Raw genomic sequence first — 23,079 nt, 5'->3', positions numbered from 1 at the left:
TAAAAGCAAAGTGTTTGCTTCCATAAGAGACATCAGTTTTAATTATGGTCTGAGATATTTCTGCTTTGACTTAGAAAAATTAGTGTCTTCCTTTGAATGAATGAAAAGAGGCAAAATATGTTTAGCTTAAGACTGAACTTGGTCTATTGGGAACCCACTTCAACTTGGGCAATAATTTAAAAGATGTGCTGGAAAAGTTAACATGTTCATCAAAAACAAATTATTCTGTAGTTAAAGTAAAGCATATTCTATTAAATATATATAGATGAGCATTTCTCAAACTGGAGTCCACAGAACCTTACCAAGTGATGCTTACTAGTAACCACTTAACTGGCGGTCGACATAGTTGGGGGGTCACTCCGGCCCGACCAAGCCTCCTGAGTCACACTGTGAATGAGGGGCACTCCAGCCTTGCTCTGCTGAAGCAGCTCTGTGCCCACAGCATGGCACAATGGGCCTTGTTTGGTGGGCCTAGCCAGATCAGAACAGCCGCCACCTGTGGCATGGTGCAACAGGCCCAGTCTGAGCAGCCTCCGCCTGTGGCAGGCTTGCCCCAGCCTGGCCAGAGCAGACTGCAGCACTGTGTACCATGCACTGTGGGTGGGATACCCATTAAGTGGTTAGTTATATGTAATGTTTAACTGATTTAAACAGGATTTTACATCCCTAGTAGAAAGGGTGGGGAAGAGGTGGGGGGTGTAAGGAAGTGGGGACAGGGTCTGGGGCTCAGTCAAAGGGTGTGGGGTCTAGGACCACTTTTAAAATCAAAATGGGGTCATCAGTTTGCTAAAATTTGAGAACCACTGATGTAAACAAATTAAGCTAAAACAAAATAATTGTTAAATTCATCTTACTAAAACAGGACTTTTTCCAGCTTTATCTTTCTCTTTTCCAACTTTTCCTGCATCCCACTTTTCTGCATTGATATCTGCTTCATTCCATTCTGGCCAAATTGGAAATTTCCCTTTCTTCGTTTCATTAGTAGCACCCACACTGGGTAACACAGCAGCTGGTCTGGAAAGCAATGAACAGACAATTTTAAAATGAAGATCACATCAGAGAAGAAGGAAAAATTATATACATTTTCCACAAGACAATAGGTTTGTTTTAGTTTAACTGAGTTAAATACAAAACCTTTCTATTCAGTGACCCTGCCACTGTGGATCCCTAGTCTTGCCTTGTATGGAGAGATATACAGCTGACTGTCAGGTAGCAGAACTAGTTCATGTGTGCATAGCACCACATGAGTATGCAGAGAGTAAAATGGACATGACAAGGCAGGAATTGGGTCATGACACCTCCTCCCCAATTCAATCCAGGGACGAATGGGTGCATCTGAAGATGACCTCCACAAATTCCCTTAAACCTACTGGTTACAAGTATAAGAGCCGTATGTGCGGAGTAGGATGAGGCAGTCACCTGTAAAAACATGGCAGCCACACCATGAGTTACCTGGCCCAAACACTGAGCACCGTGTCCTGAAACCACGGAATTTTGCTGAAGAGGAGGGATGCACAGCCTATCTTCTGAGGGATGTGCAGCCTCCCTCAATCAGCCTGAAAGGTGACCTGAGATGGAATTTATCTCCTTTTATTGTTTTAGAGCCATGTGTTCTCTTGTGATAAGTTCACTGCATCTTTGTGAGATTTCTCTCCTGCACATGGGCAGGCTTTAGATCATGAGACATGCAGGGCTTCTCTTGCTGAACACTCTGAAATCTGCCCAACAGCAGCATCAAGATCTCAGAAAAAGGCTTTTATACTTCCAGAAGCTTTCAAATAAAGCATATCCCATTTAAATACGTTCTTTAACTCATAGGGATTTTTAACATCAATTTCTCAACCTTTTTTTGCTAATACTCATGATGTGCGTTTAAAAAAAAAAAATACTGGGCCTCCTCATTACAACACATTCTTCCTACAAGAAGTAGCAAACGACCTTGAGCTGGATGTCTTCTGTCTTAGGACAAAACTGTTGTATGGGCTTACACTTGGAGAGCCAGCTTCGCATCTTTTTTTTTTTTTTTTTTTTTAAGGATGAAAGTTTAATTTCAATAGAAACTGAAAAACCCAGGGGCTCACATTTGAAAGGGTAATCTTTCCATTTGCTGTGAGTAAAGGGACTTTTCAAATCCTGACATGGATTTTATATTATATTGCGTGCTGTGCAAGTAATTGATGATTTCATATGCTATTATGAATTTCAAAACTAATTTTTTCTTGGGGTCTTGGTGACTATACAAACCACTTGAGCTTTGCTTTTTTGATTTATTGCATATCCAGGACCACTCAACAGATGTGGCATTGTTGATAATCTGATCATCCCCTCCCAATTTAGTTGTGTGGTATTTTAAATTCAATTGATTCAAATTCTATTGCCTGGATTTTCAGTATAGTGAGTGTCAAATTAATTATGTCCCAACTCTAATCACATAAATATTGACTACACATATAGGTAGTCTTAGAAGCTCGCATCTCTTCCCTTTTAAACTTTTTACTCTGTACATTTTTACTAGTAATAAGAACAAAGAGTTTGTTAAAACTAACAATCTTTCACTGTTTAATCAAATACTACACTGAAACACACTACTAGAAACTCTTCCTGGGAGTTAAATTATAAAAATTTAGTACCATCTGCCTGTGTATTCTACTCTGTTATCCTCTACTCTATATAAGGTATAGCCCAAGCCATCTTCACAAACTGGAAGACAGATGTATTCTCTGGAGTAAAACTTCACTTTCCCCATCTATCTCTGTCAAGCATAAAAAGCCTCAGGCATCTCCTCCAGCATATTGGATCTTTCATTAACAGGACTATTCTCTTTACCACATCTTCTTATAAAATGGAATGTCTTTTGACATTCTGTACTGAATAATACTTAACATGCAAGCACCAGCATATTTAGCAGAATTTTAGTGAATTACAAGAGAGCTATACCACTTTCAGTTTCTTCACCTCTGTACATGCGTATATGCACAACAATGAAGAACATCAGTATGCCAGCCCTATTAGAGGTTTCAGTATTCATGACGTTCATTACGTTTACTCCTTTCAAAATTGATCTACACCTACAAATGACAAAGACATAGCTAGATTGTCAAGACCTATGAAATAGATCAAATCCTGCATTACATAGCTAGGTCTACCTAACCCTCCAATAAGACATAACTAGGTTGAGCCCAACATTTTTCCACCTAGGAGAGAGAGATTACATCACATCATTTCTTCTCAAACTAAATGGTGATCTCCTAAGAGAAGCACGTGAGAGAGAGAGAGTGAGCGAGCACGTGTAAGTAAAAAAACAAACAAACAAACAAACAAAAAAACCTCTGTCAGCTGGGGCTTGTGCAAAAGGGTCATGCATATCCAACAGGCAAGGATAAATGGGACAGCTGGAGCTCTGCCACCTTGGCTCTCCCTTCCCACCTCTTCTCTTCAGTCCATGAAGGTGGCAGGGTTCCAGCTGTAAACCCTGAGATGCTAACAGCAACACAGAAGTAAGGGTAGCAATGATGTGCTAAGTCTGCTGTAAAAAGTGATATTGATGAATAGCACTTTTCATATGGACTCCCTTACATCTATGCTACTGCTGGCATGGTGTTGCTTTCAGAGCCAGGCACACCGCCAGCAGCTGAGACTCTCCATTCTTCATTCAGAGCTCAGTGGTAGTACAGTACCATATACGTTTGTGTGTGTACATGATGACCAATACAATGAAGTGGTGCCTGCTCAAATACATTTGAGAGCCACTGAACTACATCAATACAAAAAACCCTTTTTGTCAAAGTAGGAAACATCTATTCTACAGCAGCACAGCTACAACCTCACAGCTGTGCTACTGTCATGTAAACACCTCTAATAACTACATTGTATAACCAGGTGCCATGACCTTGTAGCCAGAGGTAGCATTTCAGCAGTGGTACCTCAGTTTTACCCCTCTGTCCTTTGGCCTATTGCAGATGTAGTACTGCCCTCAGGCTCCAGACAATTTTACTGAAGTCCTAAAATTACATAAACGAAAACCAAGCCTTCAGCCTAGGTTGGCTCAGATGGTAGCCTCTATGTCACAGGCACATTTTTGATCACCTTTCTGTGCTTTCATCCTTAGTTGTCTTCCTGGCATCAGCCATCTCCTTATAAGCCAACAAGCCCTGTCCTGCCCCAGCTGGTCACTTTCTAGGTGCAATCAGGCAGCTTAATTGGCTCCTTAGGCCAATATTAACCTTTTCATGTCATGTGTGGCTTAAACACTGCATCACACTTTGGCATACACCCCAAATTACCATATAAATACATAAATAAAAGTTACATGTTATTGGGTTTACTTGTTTATATTTAAAAATATATACCCAAAATAAGACAAAGTATCTAGCAGTTAAAAAAAAAAAAACTTCAAGGGCAACATGATTGTCTTACTCTTTGTATTTATTTAGAGACTGGTCAAAATGTGCATGTTTAGTTCTTTTAAGTATTTATGGAAAAACACAAGACATTCATTCAGTAATAAAGACAGATGTTCAGGACAAAGGCAATTACAACATTAAATGTATAAACATTATTCAATCATTTATCAGTCCTACTGGCATGGAAAGAAAGATGTTTAATATTTTCCTAATCAATGAAAGCCCAAATACCATCCAATCCTGTTTTTGCTCAATATTTTATATTCTAGTAAATCTTAAATTATCCCAACCTATCTAAAGAATTCAACAAGTCACTCAAGAAGGGAGTTTGAGACTATTCTCTACACAACAATTACAGGAAAAAAGAGACTTACTAAAAGATTTGATCTTCCATACAATTTTTTGTAACAATCTGACATCTTTGTGGGGGTTTTTAGTTATGTTATTTCCCTTTCAGTTTTACTTAATTTCCAAGTCATTTTTCATCAATACCATGGTTTAGTATGCATTCCCACATCAGATTTAAAAAAAAGGAGGAGTAAAGACTCTTGCATCTTACAAACTGTTTGGTGGGATTGATGGCTGGGTTAATTCTCTCCCTTTCAAACATTTTTATTTGTCTCGTTTTCCTTTCTTCGGCTTTTTCTTAGGTAGCTACATTTGAGAAAGGACATACAACTTTTTCCCCACTATAAAATAGGTTTCCTTTATTCTTGGCCACTTCTAACATACTGAAAAAGGGTTGCCAGATAGTTTCAACAAAAATACAGGACACACTTTACATTACATCACAATCTACATTACATCTTATTTAGAAAATACCAGACATTTATATTTTCTCAATTTGTTTCCCAAACAGAAAGCTCAAAACCAGACACTTGGCAACACTATACTGCAAGGACAAGCAAGTCTAATAATACATTAGTGGTATTTACACTGTCTCCTTAACTGCCTTTGTGCTTCATACAGAGATCCTGTTAGAGCCTTTTCCTCATCCATACTTGGGACAAAATCTTCCCCATGAATCCTATACATTCCATTTCTTCTTCTCTAGTGTTTCTCAGGATTTGTCAGTTTCTGCAAATACCCTCCCATCTTTTTTTACTCTTTTCCCTAAATCCCTGCCATTCTTTATGATACAGGTTGCAAAGTGTCTACTTTCTTTGCAGATCTCAACTGTTGAATTTTTAGGTTCTCTGCTTAATCCTTCATTGTGTTAACCAGTTATGTAACCAAACATTTTCTACTTTTAGTTTCTAAATTTAAGGCATTCTTTGTGTCACCCATTTTATGGTAACTAAATGCTAGGGAGGATTTCACACTTTCCTTATGCTACCATGATATTGTCCTTGGAAAACAACTGAAGTGAGCCTAATAAGCTTAAGCAGTGCAAAGCCTGAGCTGTGGGACCAGATCCCTGCAGTTTAAATAAGCCAGTCCTCTTGATTTCAGTATTTTTATTACTACTGCCTCAGTCACAGAAGCAAGTGTCTGGAATTCACTTCCTACTCCCCACTGACATACTGCATTAGCCATTGCTTATGTACTTAGTGACTACCTTTGCTGGCACCTGGCTCCTCCCACATATACCTTTTTGCATTTGGTTAAAAGCTTCATCCATTTTACATGAAAAATGTGGAAAAAACCCATCATGAATTCAACCATTCAATTCTGGAAGAAAAAATATGGGCTATATTAGCAGCTTCTCATATTATCTGCTGGGCAGCATTTCCAGTCTAGGAATTGACATGGTAATTGAATGACTCAATACTTTGTTAACACAGAGTTAAGATTGCTCTGCAGTGCCTTATGATCTTCCAAAATGTCAGGTTCAGCTAAATGTAAACCTCTTAAAACCAGGCAATATATATTGTTAAGGTACAGAATCAGACCACAGCCATAATGCAGCTTTAAATATTTTCCTACAGCTGTCATTAGCCACAGAGAATAGTTCAGTAAAGGGGAGTGCAATAAGTAGACATGAAGAGTAAGTAAGACAATGTGCTATTCGTATAGATTTGATTTGTTGAATTTATCTGCATATACTTCTGCTATTAGGTGTAGCTGTACTGATTGGTGGAGTGATTAATTGGAACAGGTTGGGAGACCTGTTATTCTGGTGTGAAGAAGAGTGCTGCATACCTTGGGGGTCAAGTATGCCTATTTGGAGGCTAAATTCTGTAGGCTGCATCAACAACAATGCATAAAGTTCTTCTTGCCATAGAGATTGTCAGCAGGATGGTGTCATGTATCCTAATGTCTCTGGAGCATATCAAGAGGCAAGTGAAGCCAAAGTCTCAAGGCATCGGTGAAGGAATGATACGATTTAGCAAGTTTGTGGTAGTTTGTATGGAGTAGGCTTAGTTTTTGAATGTAGGTAGCTCCCATTACTATGCCTGATGAATCTGAAATTTTGAATTAGCAAACAGAAGGTGTTAGATTTTGATATGAATGTAGCTCATCTCCATGATCTGAAAGACCTCTGGCAACACCTGGGCAACCTTTACTCTGCATAGAAAAAGTTTTAGGTCAGCTAATTTCCTTTTTTTAAAAAAAAACAAAACAAAGTACCACAGCTTAATTTGCCCCCTCTACTGCCTCTATTTCCCAGAGAATGATTAACTGGCAACAGATTTTATTGACTGCATGTTAGTCCCTTCATTTCCCTTGCATTATCTCCTCTCTATGTAACTATCTGGCACAGCCAAGTCCTCCTCTCCACAGAAGGGCTGGCACCATTGAGGACCCTGTAGTTAGAGGAGCAGTAATTGAATGCAGAAACAGTAAAGGGACTGATGTTGCATCAGTGAGGGTATGTTTTGAAAGGGGACAGAAATGAAGGGTAGGGATGTGAAAAGGTATAGGGAAATGAACCACTATGGTCGCTTTTTTTTCTCCCCACACTCTTCTGCTTGAGTCTAACTTCTTCTCTTCTCCCCCCTCCCTCACCCCAAATGCAGCAGCATTGACGGCAAGGGTAAGTTTTTACCCCACTGCAGGAGACAGAAGTTCTGGGTTCCTTCGCATGATCAAGCAGTGGAGGAAAGAAGTGCCCCTGAGCGCTCTCATGTTTGAACAACAATGGGGAGGAATTGTTAGGGGACAGAGGATGTTTGCAGGGGAGGTGATAGAAGTGATGCTCCACTTCCTTCCCCCCTCAAAGTTTGTCACTGTCCCCTCAATTTTTGTTTATGCTCTGTCAGTGCTTCTGATTTCCTAGACAAAGGTATTTTTGATGATCCCTTATTCATCAAGGGATTACAGGCAGTCCCCGGGTTACGTACAAGATAGGGACTGTAGGTTTGTTCTTAAGTTGAATCTGTATGTAAGTCGGAACTGGCATCCAGATTCAGCTGCTGAATCTGGACACCAGTTCTGACTTACATGCAGATTCAACTTAAGAACCCCAGGCGTCCCCAAGTCAGCTGCTGCTGAAACTGATCAGCAGCTGATTCCAGGAAGCCTGGGGCAGAGCAACTCTGCCTCGGGCTTCCTGTAGTCAGCCGCTGGTCAGTTTCAGCAGCGGCTAACTTGGGGACGCCTGGGGTAGAGCAGCTCGGGTGCTGCTGGGTTGGTCCAGTAGCGCGGCCGCTCCTCGGCGCTACTGGACCAACCCAGCAGCACCCCAGCTGCTCTGCCCCAGGCGTCCTGATTCAGCCACTGCTGAAACTGATCAGCAGCGGCTGAATCAGGACTCCTGGGGCTGAGCAGCGGGACCAACCGGCAGCGCCCCACCTGCTCTACCACAGGCCCCGGGCTTTGCTCCACATCTCCCTGGTCTGCTGGGGGGGGCACTAGCTGCGTCCCCCCCCCAGCAGACCAGGGAGACGCGGAGCAAAGCGGCGGAGGACCCGGGCCGGACCGCGGCGCTTCCAGATCAGCGCCGCGGTCCGGCCCGGGTCCTCCGCGGCTTTGCTCCGCGTCTCCCTGGTCTGCAGACCAGGGAGACGCTGAGCAAAGCGGCGGAGGACCCGGGGCCGGACCCGCGGTGCTTCCAGCTGATCTGGACCCGGGGCCGGACCCACGGCCGCTTCCAGATCAGCTGGAAGTGCCGCGGGTCGGGCCGGGTCCTGCACGGCTTTGCTCAGCATCTCCCTGGTCTGCAGACCAGGGAGACGCTGAGCAAAGCGGCGCAGGACCCGGGCCGACCCGCGGCACTTCCAGCTGATCTGGAAGCGGCCACGGGTCCGGCCCCGGGTCCTCCGCCGCTTTGTTCCCTGTCTCCCTGGTCAGCTGGCTCCTGCAGCAGACCAGCGAGACGGGGAGCAGCTTTTCTCGCCCCGGAAGAGGCGGGTGGCGGGACCAGGCGTCCCGCCGCTCGAGTCCTCCGGGGCGAGAAAATCCCCGTTCGTAACTGCGGATCCGACATAAGTCGGATCCGCGTAACTCGGGGACTACCTGTACACAAAATCTACCCTGTCAGAAACCCAGTTCTTCATCTGAATTCTAGTCACTGAACTTAGTGTTCAAAAACAGTCTCTGAATGACCCTTACATTAATAAAGGTCATTGTCTAAGATGTGCTGGCCACTCAGTAGCTGTGCCAGCACAAAGCCCTCGGCCAAAGGGGCAAAGACTCTGCTCTCCACTTTCTCAACTACCTCCTGCTCTGCTCCCATGCCCTCCTCCCATTACCTAGCTCTGCCCCTCAAAATGTTAAACTCAAATGTTATGAAAAATTATTTGAGGCCATACATTCATTACTTAACCTCTTGGCTTAATGACTCAGTCCTAAAATCATATTCCGTCCTATTGTTTATGAAAGCAGAGAACAGCGTAAGACATTATTTCTTTCCCTTATTGGACTCTTTTTTCACCTTCCCTCTATTTCACTAAAACCAATTTCCTTCAGAATACTTTTAAAGTAAAATCAGACACTGTGTGTGGATTTTAGAGGGCTTATATGATGCACTTTGGCTTTGTGATAAACTTCCAGAGGGAACCCCTGCAGAATGCAAACATTCAGAAAACACATTCTTCAGAAGCTGTCAAGGGTAAGGCTCAAATTCACATTACCTGGGTGTCACTCTGGTTTAACAGCCAGAGCAAATCACTCTGAGACATTCAATTACTGTGACAACATGCTGCCTATAAAACCTTTGGCCTGCAACAGACCACTTCTCTCACAATTTCACTCCTTTTGATTCATCAGTTTAGAGTAACCCATGTTAGAGTAGTAAGCTTCTCCCTTAATCAACCATTTCAGTATTAATGAATGGTCTAGGACTAAGGTGCCATAGATCTACACTAGGAAGTTATTTTGAAATCACAAGTGGAGCATCCACACTACCAAGCCCATTATTTTGAAATAATGGGCTGATAATTTTAAAATAACTCCTGTTTTCCATAAGGCATAATGCTTATTTTGAAATAGTTATTTCAAAATAGCGGTAGTACAGATGCTCCACTGATGCTATTTCAAAATAACTACTTACCCAGAGTAATTACTCCTTAGCGCTTCCTGGGGCTCTAAGTCGAGATAGCATGTCCCTACTAAGGGAGCCTGCCTTGTACTAATTTTTATGCTTCCCTGGAGTGTGGGCACACTATTTTGAAATAGTTATTTCGCAAGTTATTTTGAAGTAAGTTACTTCAAAATAATTCCCTAGTGTAGAATGCTCATAGAAACTAACCCAAATACAGTAAACTTCCGATAATACAGCACCTTTAGGACCCAGGGGGTGCCGGATTATCAGATATGCCAGACTATCAGAAGGGGGGGGGCTATGAGGGGTCTGGAGTGGGGTGGTAGGAGATGCCACCCCAGACCCCTCATAGCCCCCCCTACGATAGTCTGGCTCTGCCCCAGGTGTCCCTGATTCAGCTGCTGCTGGTCAGTTTCAGCAGCAGCTGAATCGGGGATGCCTGCAATAGAGCAGCTGAGGTGCTGCCGGGTTGGTCCTGTAGCGCCGAGGGGCGGCGCTATGAGACCAACCCCGCAGCACCCCAGCTGCTCTGCTCCCGGCTTCCCCGATTCAGCTGCTGGTCAGTTTCAGCAGCAGCTGAATGGGGGAAGCCTGTCCGGCTGCCCCAGCACTTTCGGGTTCCTGATGGTCCGGCACCATCAGGAGTCCCGGAGCATTGGATGCCGGATTAATGGAGTTTTACTGTATATAGAATCAGTAGGGGACTTCAATCTGAGCAGGATCAGATAATGCTGGCCCCATATGTGAGGAAAGGAGAGTATAAAATGGGATTTTGTATGCACATTTTTAGGGTCCTGTCTCTCAAAAATCCCTTGCTCAAATGATCCAAACTTGGATCACTACACTGATTCTACACAATCACGAGGCACCAAAATTAGAAGAGAATCCAAATAAGCATGTGAATTTTAGAACATTTAGAATAGTTGTCTTAAACTATAACATTACCAGTAGCAGAGCTATCACTACTCCAACACAGTAAACTCATTGTCAGAGGATATTGAGAAGTCCAAATTTATAATGATGTTCCAAAAAACTAGGTAAGTTCATGGAGAATAGATCCCTCAGTAACTATTAATCAAGAAGATAAAGAATGCAAGTCCCTTGCTGTGTGTGTCCCTAGTCTGTAACTGTCAGAAGCTGGGAGTGGATGACATCATCACTCAATGACTGTTCTATCTATTCCCTTTGAAGTGGCACCAGCCACTGTTGGACAACAGGATATTAAACTAGATGGATCATTGGTCAGACACAGTGTGGATGTTCTCATGTTCTTACAATAAAGACTACTAATACACATGATTTCATTAACAGAAACAGGCTGATGTACCAGGCACAGGTATGAGATACCCCCACTAGCTAACTGAATTCACAAATTCATAAATCATAAGTCCAGATGGGATCACAACAATACCTATTTCTTGCATAGCACAGGCCACAGATCTACTGTGAATCATTTCTTCTTTGAAATACAGAATATTTAAAAATTGCCAGTGAGAGAGGATATACTACAGCCCTTGGTAATTAGTTGTCTCGTGTCTCACTGTTAAGTTTTGCCTCATTTTCAGTATAAATTTGTCTAGCTTCAACTTCCAGTAGTTGGATCTTAGATCTAGACTGAATACCCCATTAGCAAATTTCTGTTCCTCATATGAGTATTTACAGATGTGACCAAGTCACCCCTTAATCTTTCTTAAACTATAAAGCATGTTTTCCAATATTTTAATAATTCTTGTGGTTCTTTTTAGAACCCTGTCCAACTAACCAATACTCTTTCTGAACTGTGGACCCCCAAACAGGTCAGAGAATTGCAGCAGAGGTTGCAGTATGCTACATACAGAGGTCACCTCTTTATTCCTTCTTAAGATGCCCCTGTTTATACATTTAAGAATCACATTAGCTCTTTGACACAGTATCACAATGACAGTTAATGGTCAGCTGATTATCCCCCAATTTTTTAAAAATCAGTTTCCCAAGAGAGTCTTCTGTCATATAAGAGGGATTATGTTCTTTGTTCCTAAATATATACATTTACATAAACTGTATTAAAATGCATGGCATGGATACCAAGCAATAGGTGATCTGTTCTCTTCATTATTTATGTCCCCAATCTGTCATTTGCAAACCTTATCAGTGAAGATTTTGTGTTTTCTTCCACGTTGCTGATAATGTTCAATAGCACAGACCCAAGAGCTAATTCCTGTAGCACTCTCCTAAATACTAGACTCTCAGCCCTAGTGCTCCCTGCATTACTAAAGCCCTTAGTCCCAGTGTGCCCTATTCTGGCTGAAACCATGAGTGGAGCCCTGGGAAGCCATGAGCCCTGGCTTCCCCTTCCCTCTGCCCCAGGAAAGAAGCTGGGAATAGAGCTATAAGGATGAAGCCTGGAGCCCTAATGCCCCCTGTGCTGCTGAAACCATAAGAACAGCAATACTGAGTCAGACCAAAGGTCCAGCTAACCCGATATTCTGTCTTTTGACAGTGGGCAATACTAGGTGCTCCAAAGGGAATGAACAAGACAGCTAATCATCAAGTGATCTAATCCGTCACCTATTCTCAGCTTCTGACAGACAAAGGCTAGGGACACCATTCCTGCCCATTTATAGAGTTATTCCCCATGAATTTATCAGCTCTTTTTTGGATCCTGTTGTGTAGTTTTGGTCTTCACAACATCCTCCTTAAGAAGTTGCACAGGTTGACTGTGCGTTGTGTGAAGAAGTACTTCCTTTTATTTATTTTAAACCTGTTACCTATTAATTTAATCTGGTGACCCCTAGTTCTTATTTTGTGGGAGGCAGCAGGTCAGAGGGCAGGCAGTTCTGCAGGAACCAGCACATACCTCCCACCTCCACTGCCTCTGATACAGAGACAGGGGCATGTGCGTGTATGCACATGTAGTTGGGATTATCTGAGATGCCTATGCTTGTCAGTTAATCATTTAAATGGCTATATACACTAACGTCCCTATCTCTCATTGCTTCTTTTACTTGGTTAAGAACTTTTTTGGTTCTCTTGCTATGTTTTTAAATTTGGGGTATACATTTAAGTTGAGGCTCTATTAATGGTTTTAAAATAGTTTGCATACAGCTTACAGGGATTTCACTTTTGCCATAGTATCTTTTCATTTCTGTTTAACTAACCTCCTTATTTTTGTGTAGTTCCCCTTTCTAAATTAAACATCACTATTTTGGGCTGCTGTGGTGTTTTCCCACTGCAAGGGTGTTAAATTTAATTATATTATGGTCACTATTTCCAATTGGTCCAGCTATATTCAGCTATATTCTTGGACCAGAGATCCTGTGCTCTAATTAGGACTAAGCTAAGAATTCACTCTCTCCTCTTGTGGGTTCCAGAACCAGCTGCTCCAAGAAGCAGTTATTTAAGGTATCAAGAATCTTTATCTCTGCATCCTGAGGTGACATATCCCCAGTCAATATGGGGACAGTTGACAGTCCCCTTCATTACTGAGTTTTTTATTTGTATAGCCTCTCTAATCTCCCTTAGCATTTCACAGTCACTATCACCATCCTGGTCAGGAGGTCAGTAAAATATCCCTACTGTTATATTCTTATTATAAGAGCATGAGATTACTATCCACAGATTGTATACAATAGTTTGGATGATTAAGATTTTTATTTCATTGGATTCTATGCTTTCTTTCACATATAGTGCCACTCGCCCACCAGCTTGACTTGTTCTATCCTTCTGATATATTTTATACTCTGGTATTATTGTGTCCCATTAATTCTCCTCATTCTACCACGTTTTTATAATGACCATTGTATCAATATCTTCATTTAATATGAGGTACTCTAGTTCGCCCATCTTATTTTGATTTTTAGCATTTGTAAATAAGCACGTTAAAAAACTGGTCACAATTTAGCTCTCTGCCTTTACATGTTGCAATTGACTGAGACCCTTTCATTTGTTTCTCATAATTTCTTACCCAAATTTTTATCATTTTTATCCTCTCCTATATATTAGGACATAGAGAATCTCTAATAGATTCTACTTGATGTCTCCATCCAATCCATGTGCTTTTCCATACCTATTGGCCTTCCCCCTTAGTTTAAAAGACAGCTCTATAACTTTTTAATTTTACATGCCAGCAATCTGGTTCCATTTTGGTATAGGCTCTCACTTTCCCAAAAGTTTCCCCAGTTCCTAATAAATCTTAAATGCCTTCTACCTACACCATTGTCTCATCCATGCATGGAGACCCTGCAGTTTTGCCTGTCTACCTAGTCCTGTGAGTGACACTAGAAGCATTTCAGAGAACGCTACAATGGAAGTACTGGATTTCCATCTCTTACCTAGCAGTCTAAATTTAGCCTCCAGGACCTTTCTTATGTCAGTGGTACCTAAACATACCATGACCACTGGCTCCTTCTCCACAGCACTACACATATGTCTATCTAGATGTCTCAAAAGAACCGCAACCTTTGCACCAGGCAGGCAAGTCACTATGCAGTTCTTTGTCATCACAAATCCAGCTGTTTATGTTTCTAATGATCGAATCCCCCATTACTAATACAGGCAGTCCCCGGGTTACTTACAAGATAGGGACTGTAGGTTTGTTCTTAAGTTGAATTTGTATGTAAGTCGGAACAGGTACATATTGTAGGGGAAACTCTAGCCAACCATTTCTCCAGAGCTCAGTTTTATTCTCGCACACCTCACTTCCCTCAGTCCTTTATTCTCAAGCTGAGGTGTCTGCTAAGAAAAGCCGCTCCGCGTCTCCCTGGTCTGCTGGGGGGAGGGGGGGGCTCTAGCTTCGCGTCTTCCTGGTCTGCTGGGGGGAAGCAACTAGTGTGGGGTTGCCTCACCCCGTTTGTAAGTAGAGATCCGATGTAAGACGGATCCATGTAACCCGGGGACTGCCTGTACCTGTCTTTTCCTAATAACTGGAGATCCCTACCTCAGAGAGGTATTGTCAGTGTGAGAGGACACCATATCATCATCTGGAAAGAGGGTACCAATTATGGGATTATTTTCCTCTGCTTCAGTTGGATGTTCTGCTTCCCTGAGACTTTCACCCTCTTCAACAGCACAGACACTGACTAACCTGAGTTGGGTCCATTCTACTGTGTCCCAGAAAGTCTCATCTATGTACCTCTCTGCCTTCCTTAGCTCCTCCGGTTCTGACACCCTGGTCTCCACAGCCCATACACAGTCTCTGAAGGCCAGGAGCTCGTTACCAAATGCACACAGGCCATATGGCAGGTAATCACTCTGTTTCTGGATTTCTGCCTGCATTTTCTTTTTATTCCTAGAGCGCATTCCTTTCATCTTCTTGTTTTTTAAATCAGGTGGTTTTGATTTTAAAGAAGTTTAAAGAATGCTCCTGATCACGTTTTCCCCGAACTCTCCCTCCCCCCCCCGATCTAAAACCCCGAGCCCTGGCATTCCTGAGGGTCACAAACCCTGACTTCACTACTCCTGGAGTCTTGACCCTCCCACCCTGCTATTGCTTCCCTAATTGGCCCTCCAAGTGGCTGAAGTCCATAAAAGTTACAGACATTTCAGAGACTGGACAACCACCATTCCTGAATAGTCCATAACTCAGGAGATTTTATTGTAACTATCCTGGTCATTCCCTCCAACCCTTTTTGACTATCATCACAATATTCAACTTCTTCAGTTTTCTGGAACTTCCTCAAGATTAACTGAAAAGCAACATTATCTGTCCTAAAAAGGTCCTCGGCCAGCTCTTTTAGAACTCTTGGGTGCAAGTTTTCTGGACTTGCTGATTTAACAAATTGTCCAACTTTGGTATCTGCTGCTTAACATCTTCCTAGTTACTCCTGGACAGTGTTTCATGATCAGTATATGATTGACTACATTATCTGTTTTCTCTCCAACCTCAAAGGAAATGTGTATTAAATACTACTGCCTTTTCACCATTATTATTCTAACATGAACATCTAGTAATTGACCAATATAGTGGTTTTCAAACATTTTAGGCTGTGTACCCTTTCTGAACAGGTACATGTAGTCTACCATGTAACTCCATATGAAATAGGGGACTCATAATATACTTATGAAAACAGGAAAAAGAGGTCTGTAAGAGATACAGGATTTTTCTAGATAATGAAAGCTTGTGTACCCTTAGGGCTATGTGTATTCCAGTTTGAAAGCCACCAATTTTATTTTTATGTTTTTTTTAAATCCCTCTTATTGTACAGAAATCTGCTGATCATATTTGTCCTGTCCTTTTGCTTCCCTTATCAACTTTCTATAATTCCTTTTATAAGAATGACTCAGTGAGAGAAAACTCAGAATTAAGAGTACTAGCTCCCTTTTGGTCAAGGACAAGTGTGCTTTTTATAGGTAGTTTGACCTGCTTGGCTGTGGAAGGGATTTAGGTTCCTAAGTAGTAATTGCTTTCCAGATTAAACAAGAAGTGTAATAAAGTTACATGCAGAAGTCTTCAGCCATGTTTTGTGTATCCAGTTTACTGGAGATGACTTCAGTGAGAACTGTGCATTTCCACACCTTCACAAACAAGGAAAATAACATATTTTGCATCCTAACATACGTGCCATTTATAAAGACTAAAATAACAGAGCACAAGGATAATGATAGGCAGTCGTTTTTACTGCTCATCTTTAAAAAGTATCTGAAGTAAAAATACTTTATCTATTCACTCCCTGACTGTTTTTTAGAAGTCGTAGAATCTACTTTGTATCATCAGTCTCCAACTGTCAACACTGAAAATTTTCACCAGAGGTATGAAACACTTTGGAAAAACATGCTTTTTAATATCAGTAGTCAAGTCATGTAAAAATTTTAGATATGCTATTTATCCTTTCACCAAAATGCCAGCTATTAGCTTATCCAGTACTTCTATGCTGATCATTTTCAAATGTCAGTTGAATTTATAAGTGGTGCATACATATAAGATTTAAACCCAGTTCTCACTCCCAATCAATGAACCAAAACTATAAATGCATGAGTTAAGACCAGGAACATACTGGCAATCAAAATAGGCCCGGGAATGGGTTGAGAACAGCCCTTCCCATGATGTCACCTCTGCATGCCCCTCAAGCCCTGCCCCATGTCCGGCACGCGGCGGGTTGGGCTCTGCATGCCGCATACAGCGCGGATAAAGAGCTGCTCGGAGTGAGGAGCAAAGGCGTGTGGACATGATGGCCCACCAGGAAATTCCTGGTATCCCGCCGGGCCAGTCCGCCCCTGGTTAAGACAATTAAACAGGAAGAATTTGAACTGGAACTAATGGTCTGAGATAAGGGATTTTGCCAGACCAGAGTGGGTCATTTCTAACCTCTCCCCCCCCCCGCCACTACCGCTCCCCTTTGCTCTGCCTTCCCCACCAAGTTTCCCAGCTCACCGTGTTCCCCCACAGTCCAGCTGAGCCATGATCTGAGCTTCCCAGCTCCCACTACCCTCCCCCCCCCGCCCACTTCCCAGTCCAGCTGAGCCATGTGCTGGTTCTCAAACCCTGCTGCCCAGCAGAGTCGCATACTGACTCCTGGACCGCCCTGCCCACAGCCAAGCTGAGCCACGCACCACTCTTCCTCTCCTTCTCCCCCCACATTCCACAGAGCTCCTGGCCCAACCCCGGCAGCACGCTGGGACTTTGTGATCCTGGAACATCCATGGTCCTTACAGACCACCGATGTTGATGGACCCGAGAGGTCCGGTTTAGAAAGATGCAACCTGTAGAAAGAGTATTTGACCAGTACTGTATAATAATTTAGAGACAACACATGAAGCTACATTCAAAAAGCCATGGATTAAATTATTTATTTAAATCTAAGTACTCTCACTCTGTCATAGTCTACACCAGAAATGACCTCAATGGACTGGCTCAGGGAGAATAAGATTATATACTGAATATTTTATACAGGTCATAGTGGATTTAATGATGCATTTGTAAGGTTGTTTTATGAATAAAGCAAAGCTGAATCAAAAGACATTTGACATTTTTTATACAAAGATGCATATAAGTGAAAGGCTAGTCCAGGTGTTCAAACAGTGTACATGTGTGTTTTAGAGTTTGGGGTGCCTGTCTAATCCCCTTCATTTTTCAGTAGGCCATCACAAGCAACACCCTCAAAAAAGTAGAGGTAAAAGCAGGAGAAAGTTTTTTTTTTCCCCCAGTAAGCAAGTGCCACCTCGCTGTTACAGCTATCCAAACATCTATAGCACAAGGAAGAAGGGATGGGAAACTCAACAGGTCAGCTACAGTGAGAATAACAAGCTATAGTTTTCCCTACTCCTGATCCTTCTGTTTATGAATCAAGATGAAGGATGGGACACACAAGGATCCCTCACCAGGGAATGAATGTGCCTCATGAAAGGTGAATCAAAACCAAGTCTGGATGAAAAACGTTGCAAGGATTTTAGATAAGCATTACTCTACAAAATATGAGAGTATCTAATTAATTAAGTCTTTATTCCAGAATACGTTATGATTGTGTTTTATATGTAGCCATAGGTTTCCATTTCGTCTACTTGTGATTACTTGAATCTCTGCTTTTTAAAATAAATGTATACTCGATTTCACTAGAAACCAGTGTTTCTCACGGGCCCACTTTGAGAAAGCTGCAGTTAATTTGTCTAAGACCTCCATAATTTCAGGCCCTCACAACTGTCCTTGGCTGGAAACAGCATACTGGAGCCAAGGTGAGTCCAGGATTAACAGAAAATGTAGAAATAACATCTTATTTCTTAATGACTTATCTGTTTTGGTTTTCACCACAAATATTGGTGGTGATTACATGTCTAACAGTGAATGCTAGTAAAAATGAGGTAGGATCAGAGACTAAAGTAAGGAAAGAACAGGTTACAAATCACTTGAAGTTAAATGTCTTCAAGTCACTGGGACTGGATGAAATGCATCCTCAATATTCAAGTTGCTGGATGAGGAAATGTCTGAGCCATTAGTGATTATTTTTGAAAAGTCATGGAAGACAGGAGAGATACTAGAAAAAGGCAAATATGGTGCCAATCTATAGAAAGGAAAAAAGATAACCTGGGGAGAGGAATGCTTACCTAAAGTTCTGAACCCAGAAATATAATGGAGCAAATAATTAAGGACTAAATATGCAAACATTTAAAAGATAAGTAACAATCAGCATGGATTTGTCAAAAACAGATCATGCCAAACCACCCTGACAGCTTTCTTTGACAGAATAATAAGAGTTATGGAAGGGGTACTTTGCATTTCCACACATACAAAATGGGAAGTGACTGCCCAGAAAGAAGTACTGCAGAAGGGGATCTTAGAATCACAGTGGACCACAAGCTAAACATGAGCCAACAGTGATATTTGCTTTTTTTGCAGCCATGTTACATTCTGGGATGTATTAGCAGGAGTCTCATAAGTAAGGCATAAGAAGTAATTCTTCTGCTCTACCCCATGCTGATTAAACTTCTACAGGAGTACTGTGACCAGTTCTGGGTGCCACATGTCAGGAAAGATGTGGATAAATTTCAAAAAGTCCAGAGAAGAGCAACAGAAATGATTAAAGGTCTATAAACCATGATAGATGAGAGAAGAAAGAATAGGGGGTTTTTAATCTTGAAAAGATTAGTGTGAGAGGGGACATAACAGTTTAAGAACCTAAGTGTTTGCTATAAGGAGGGAGAAAAATTATTTTCCTTGCCTTCTGATAAGACAAAAAGAAATGGTCTTAAATTGTAACAACAGAGATTTAGGTTGGACATCAGTAAAAACTTCCTGTCAGGGTGATTAGCCTATAGTTTTAGCCTGTTCCAGCAAAAACAAGGAATCCAGTGGTACTTTAAAGACTAATGAATTTATTAGGGAAGTTGATTGCTCCTCCCCAGGAAAGTACAAACTTGTGAGCTACAACTCACTTCATCAGATGCTGAAGGAAAAAAAGGCAGGGAGGATACAGAGAAGGCAGTGTGACATCAGTGCTAAATAAGTCAGAGTGGATGTGGCTTATCTCCAACAGTGAGGCAAAAGTGAGAGTATCTGATTGGGAAATTAACTACAGGAAGTCCCCGGGTTATGTACAAGATAGGGACTGTAGGTTTGTTCTTAAGTTGAATCTGTATGTAAGTCGGAACTGGCGTCCAGATTCAGCCGCTGCTGAAACTGACGACCAGTTCTGACTTACATACAGAATCAACTTAAGAACCCCAGGCGTCCCCAAGTCAGCTGCTGCTGAAACTGATCTGCAGCTGATTCCAGGAAGCCCAGGGCAGAGCAACTCTGCCTCGGGCTTCCTGTAGTCAGCGCTGGTCAGTTTCAGCAGCGGCTAAATCAGGACGCCTAGGGCAGAGCAGCTGGGGTGCTGCTGGGTTGCTCCAGTAGCGCAGCTGCTCTGCCACAGGCGTCCGGAGAAAAGCCTAGTCTGCTGGGGGGGGGGGGCATACTAGCTGCGCCCCCCCACCCCAGCAGACTAGGAAGACGCGGGCGGCGGACCAAGACACACCGCGGTCCCGCCGCCTGGGTCCTCCACGGCTATGCTCCCAGTCTCCCTGGTCTGCTGGAGACCAGCAGACCAGGGAGACGGGGAGCAAAGCCTCTGAGGAGGCCGGCAGCGGGACAGCCGCGGGGCGTCTGGGCTGTCCTGCTGCCGGCTTCCCTGAGGCTTTGCAAAGCCGCGGGGGGGCTCGGGCAGCGAGGCAACCCAGGCGCGCCTGGGCTGCTCCGCTGCCGGCTTCCCCGAGGCTTTGCAAAGCTGCGGGGGAGAGGGGACAGAGGGAGGGCAGCGGCTTTGCTCCGTGTCTTCCTGGTCTGCAGACCAGGGAGATGCGGAGCAGCTTTTCTCGCCCGGAGTACACGGGCGGCGGGACCGCGAGGTAAGTCGGATCTTAACATCAGGAAAAAGGGATCTTTCGGAAAAGGCTTTATTTTCCGAAAGATCCCCGTCTAGACTGGCACTTTTTGCCGGCAAAGCCCCGAGACGGAAAAAAGTGGCAGCCATGTTTATGCAAATGAAGAGGGGAAGATTTAAATCCCGCTTCATTTGCAATTGCGCTGTGTCTAATTTGCATCCCTTTTACGGAAAAGGGGTGAAATCTAGACACAGCCAATGTGTTTAAACATTGGTTTAGGACAGGCTGGATCTGACCCTCTGGCTGGATCCAGCCCACCAAGCTGTTTGATCTGTCCCTCAGCCACCTTGCCGCTCCACCACCCCCAGGCCAACTGAGACCTGGAGTGGGGGAGTGCACCAAGTCATTCCCTGTTCAATGTAGCTGGAGGCTGCCTCCTCCTGCTAGGAGAGTGCAGTGCCTAGTTCAAAACAGCTGGTGGTTGCCTCTAGGTGCCAGGCACCCCTGGCAGGGTGGGGGCAGGGGTGCAAGAGAGTTTGCGTGTTCCCCCACCCTAGGCCCTGATTGGCCTGGGGGCGGGGGAGTGCACAAAGTCTCCTCACTCCCCCTGCCAGGAGTAGGCCATACCTAGAGGGAACAGCCCCTTTCCACCTGAGGCCCCACCCCTTTTGCCCAAAGCCCTGCACCTTCCAGAGTGGCCCATGACCACTGTCAAAATTCGTGAAATATCCCCCCTGCAAAAATTATTGCCCACCTGTGATTTAGGGTGTCAAATTTGCATATGAATTCCGCTCAAAGTAGCCTGCAGTCACAATGATCCATAGGAACAATCTAAGATCTCTCGATGGGTGGCGGGGCAGAAGGAACCTTCTTATTCCAATACACAAGGGATTCGTAAACTTAATCGTAGCGTGATCCCCTTCTGACAACAAAGTTACTCCAGGAATGAGCCTCCTGGGAGGGGGGCAAACTTGAGTCCCGCGAAAGCCACAGTCTGAATCCAGTGGGGCTGCAGCTAAGACCTTTGCTTATAAGGGGGTCCCAGCAGGGCCGCCAGCATTAGACTTTCTGGGTCCTAGCGCTGAAGCTGGTTGCAACCCATGGGGGGGGGGGGGGAGGGTCCCAACCTGCACTCTGAGCACCGCTGCCCTACGCCCACGGCAGCGCCGCGACTGCCTCTGTCCCGGCGGAGAAGCTGGGACTGGGTTGGTGAGAAGGAGCCTCCCGCAGCGTTGAGCCAATCGCAGCGCAAACCCGGCCTGTGAAACTCGGACAATTCCTGTACAAGGGGGGGGGGTCTCGCGGGTAGGAGCAGGGAGCCGCGTCCAGGGGCTCAGCGCTGCAAACACCTGGGGAGGGAACAATTCCCCGAGCGGAGCCCGTCCCGAGCTGCTCCCTTCCCCGCTGCTGCCCAGCAAGTGACCCGCCCCCGCCACTGGCTCTAGGACGGGGGCGGCCCGTCTGTAGGGGGGGGGGGGGGGGGGGGGGGGGGTGCGAAGGGCAGGCATGTGGGGGGGGCGGCTCTTACTCTTTGGGGGGGGCGCTGGCGTGCGCGGAGTTGTTGCGGGTGAGCTGCTCCTTCTTTTTGCTTTGCTTGGAGGTCATGGCGCCGCCGGCCCGGCCCGCGTCCGCTCGGCGTTGCTAAGAGACGCGGCGCCCAGGGGCAGGCCCGCCGCGGTGGGGGAGGGGGGGCTACAGGAGAGCGCGGGAGGAGCACCCGGGGCGGGGCGCGGAGGGGACAGAGGGAGCATTTAGGGGGGCGGAGGGAGGGGGTAGAAGCCAGGGCTAGGAGAGGGGAGCTGCATGAATGGGGCTCACAATCCCAGGGGAAAGGTGTGTCGCTGCCAGGTAGTTTGAAACAGAATAGGGAAGCTGAGAGCAAGAGAAGTGAGCAAAAAAAAGGGGGGGGGGGCGGATATAGGACGAAAGCAAAAGCGAGCCCAAGCTTTGCCAGGGGCTGACCTGCCCCTCTCAGCAGGAGGCAGCTGCATAGGTGGCTAAAACTCCCTCACCCTGTGCTTAGCCAGACCCAAGTTCTGCTTTGGGTTAGTTTAGGCAGGAGCCAGCTGTGGTTGAGTTCTGTGCTGTCTGGAAAAGTAATGCTCTCTCATCACTGATGCCTATCAAATCCAAATCAGTTGTCAGAAGCTGAAAGCAGATGCTAGCTGGAGAGCTTATCAGTAGGTGTCTTTCCCAACCACAAAGGGTTAAACAGTGTCATCAGTGCTTTCAGTGTTTAAAAATGCTTTCCTGCCAGTGTAATTATTTGCAAGAAGCAAAGGGAAAAAAAGAGTTGTCTGCCTACAAAACTGATGGAGCTGCTAACTCAAAGCACAGGAGTCATATGCCAAATGTCCTTCATTTATGTGACCATGTCTTCATTAGAAAGTTAGGCCCTTTGAAGCCCAACCTTGACAAGTAATTTCAACTAACGTGACAGTGGCCAGGTTTTAACTTGTCCCTTTTATGGCAACAGTA

The 23,079-nt window shown here is 44.3% G+C and overlaps 1 protein-coding gene across 3 annotated transcripts in view; it reads right to left on the bottom strand.

The window, feature by feature from the left end:
• The window catches only part of ADGB (androglobin), a 242,408-nt gene extending 220,114 nt beyond the window's left edge, over positions 1-22,294 (bottom strand). Inside the window, exons 1-2 of one of the 3 annotated variants that reach the window (XR_012902706.2) lie at positions 22,130-22,294; positions 855-1,014 (exon numbers count right to left, since the gene is read on the bottom strand). Coding sequence is in view for 2 of the 3 variants with exons in the window: in XM_075924379.2 (XP_075780494.2) it covers positions 855-1,014; positions 22,130-22,206 (237 nt within the window). In the remaining variant the exon portion in view is untranslated. The remainder of the gene's footprint in view (positions 1-854; positions 1,015-22,129) is intronic. The other 2 variants (XM_075924379.2, XM_075924378.2) reach the window with 2 other exon arrangements.
• Positions 22,295-23,079: the final 785 nt, after the last annotated feature.

This window comes from Pelodiscus sinensis, chromosome 3, assembly GCF_052426305.1.
Source record: "Pelodiscus sinensis isolate ZL-2025 chromosome 3, ASM5242630v1, whole genome shotgun sequence".
NCBI lineage: Eukaryota > Metazoa > Chordata > Testudines > Trionychidae > Pelodiscus > Pelodiscus sinensis.
This window is presented reverse-complemented; position numbering and strand designations above follow the sequence as displayed.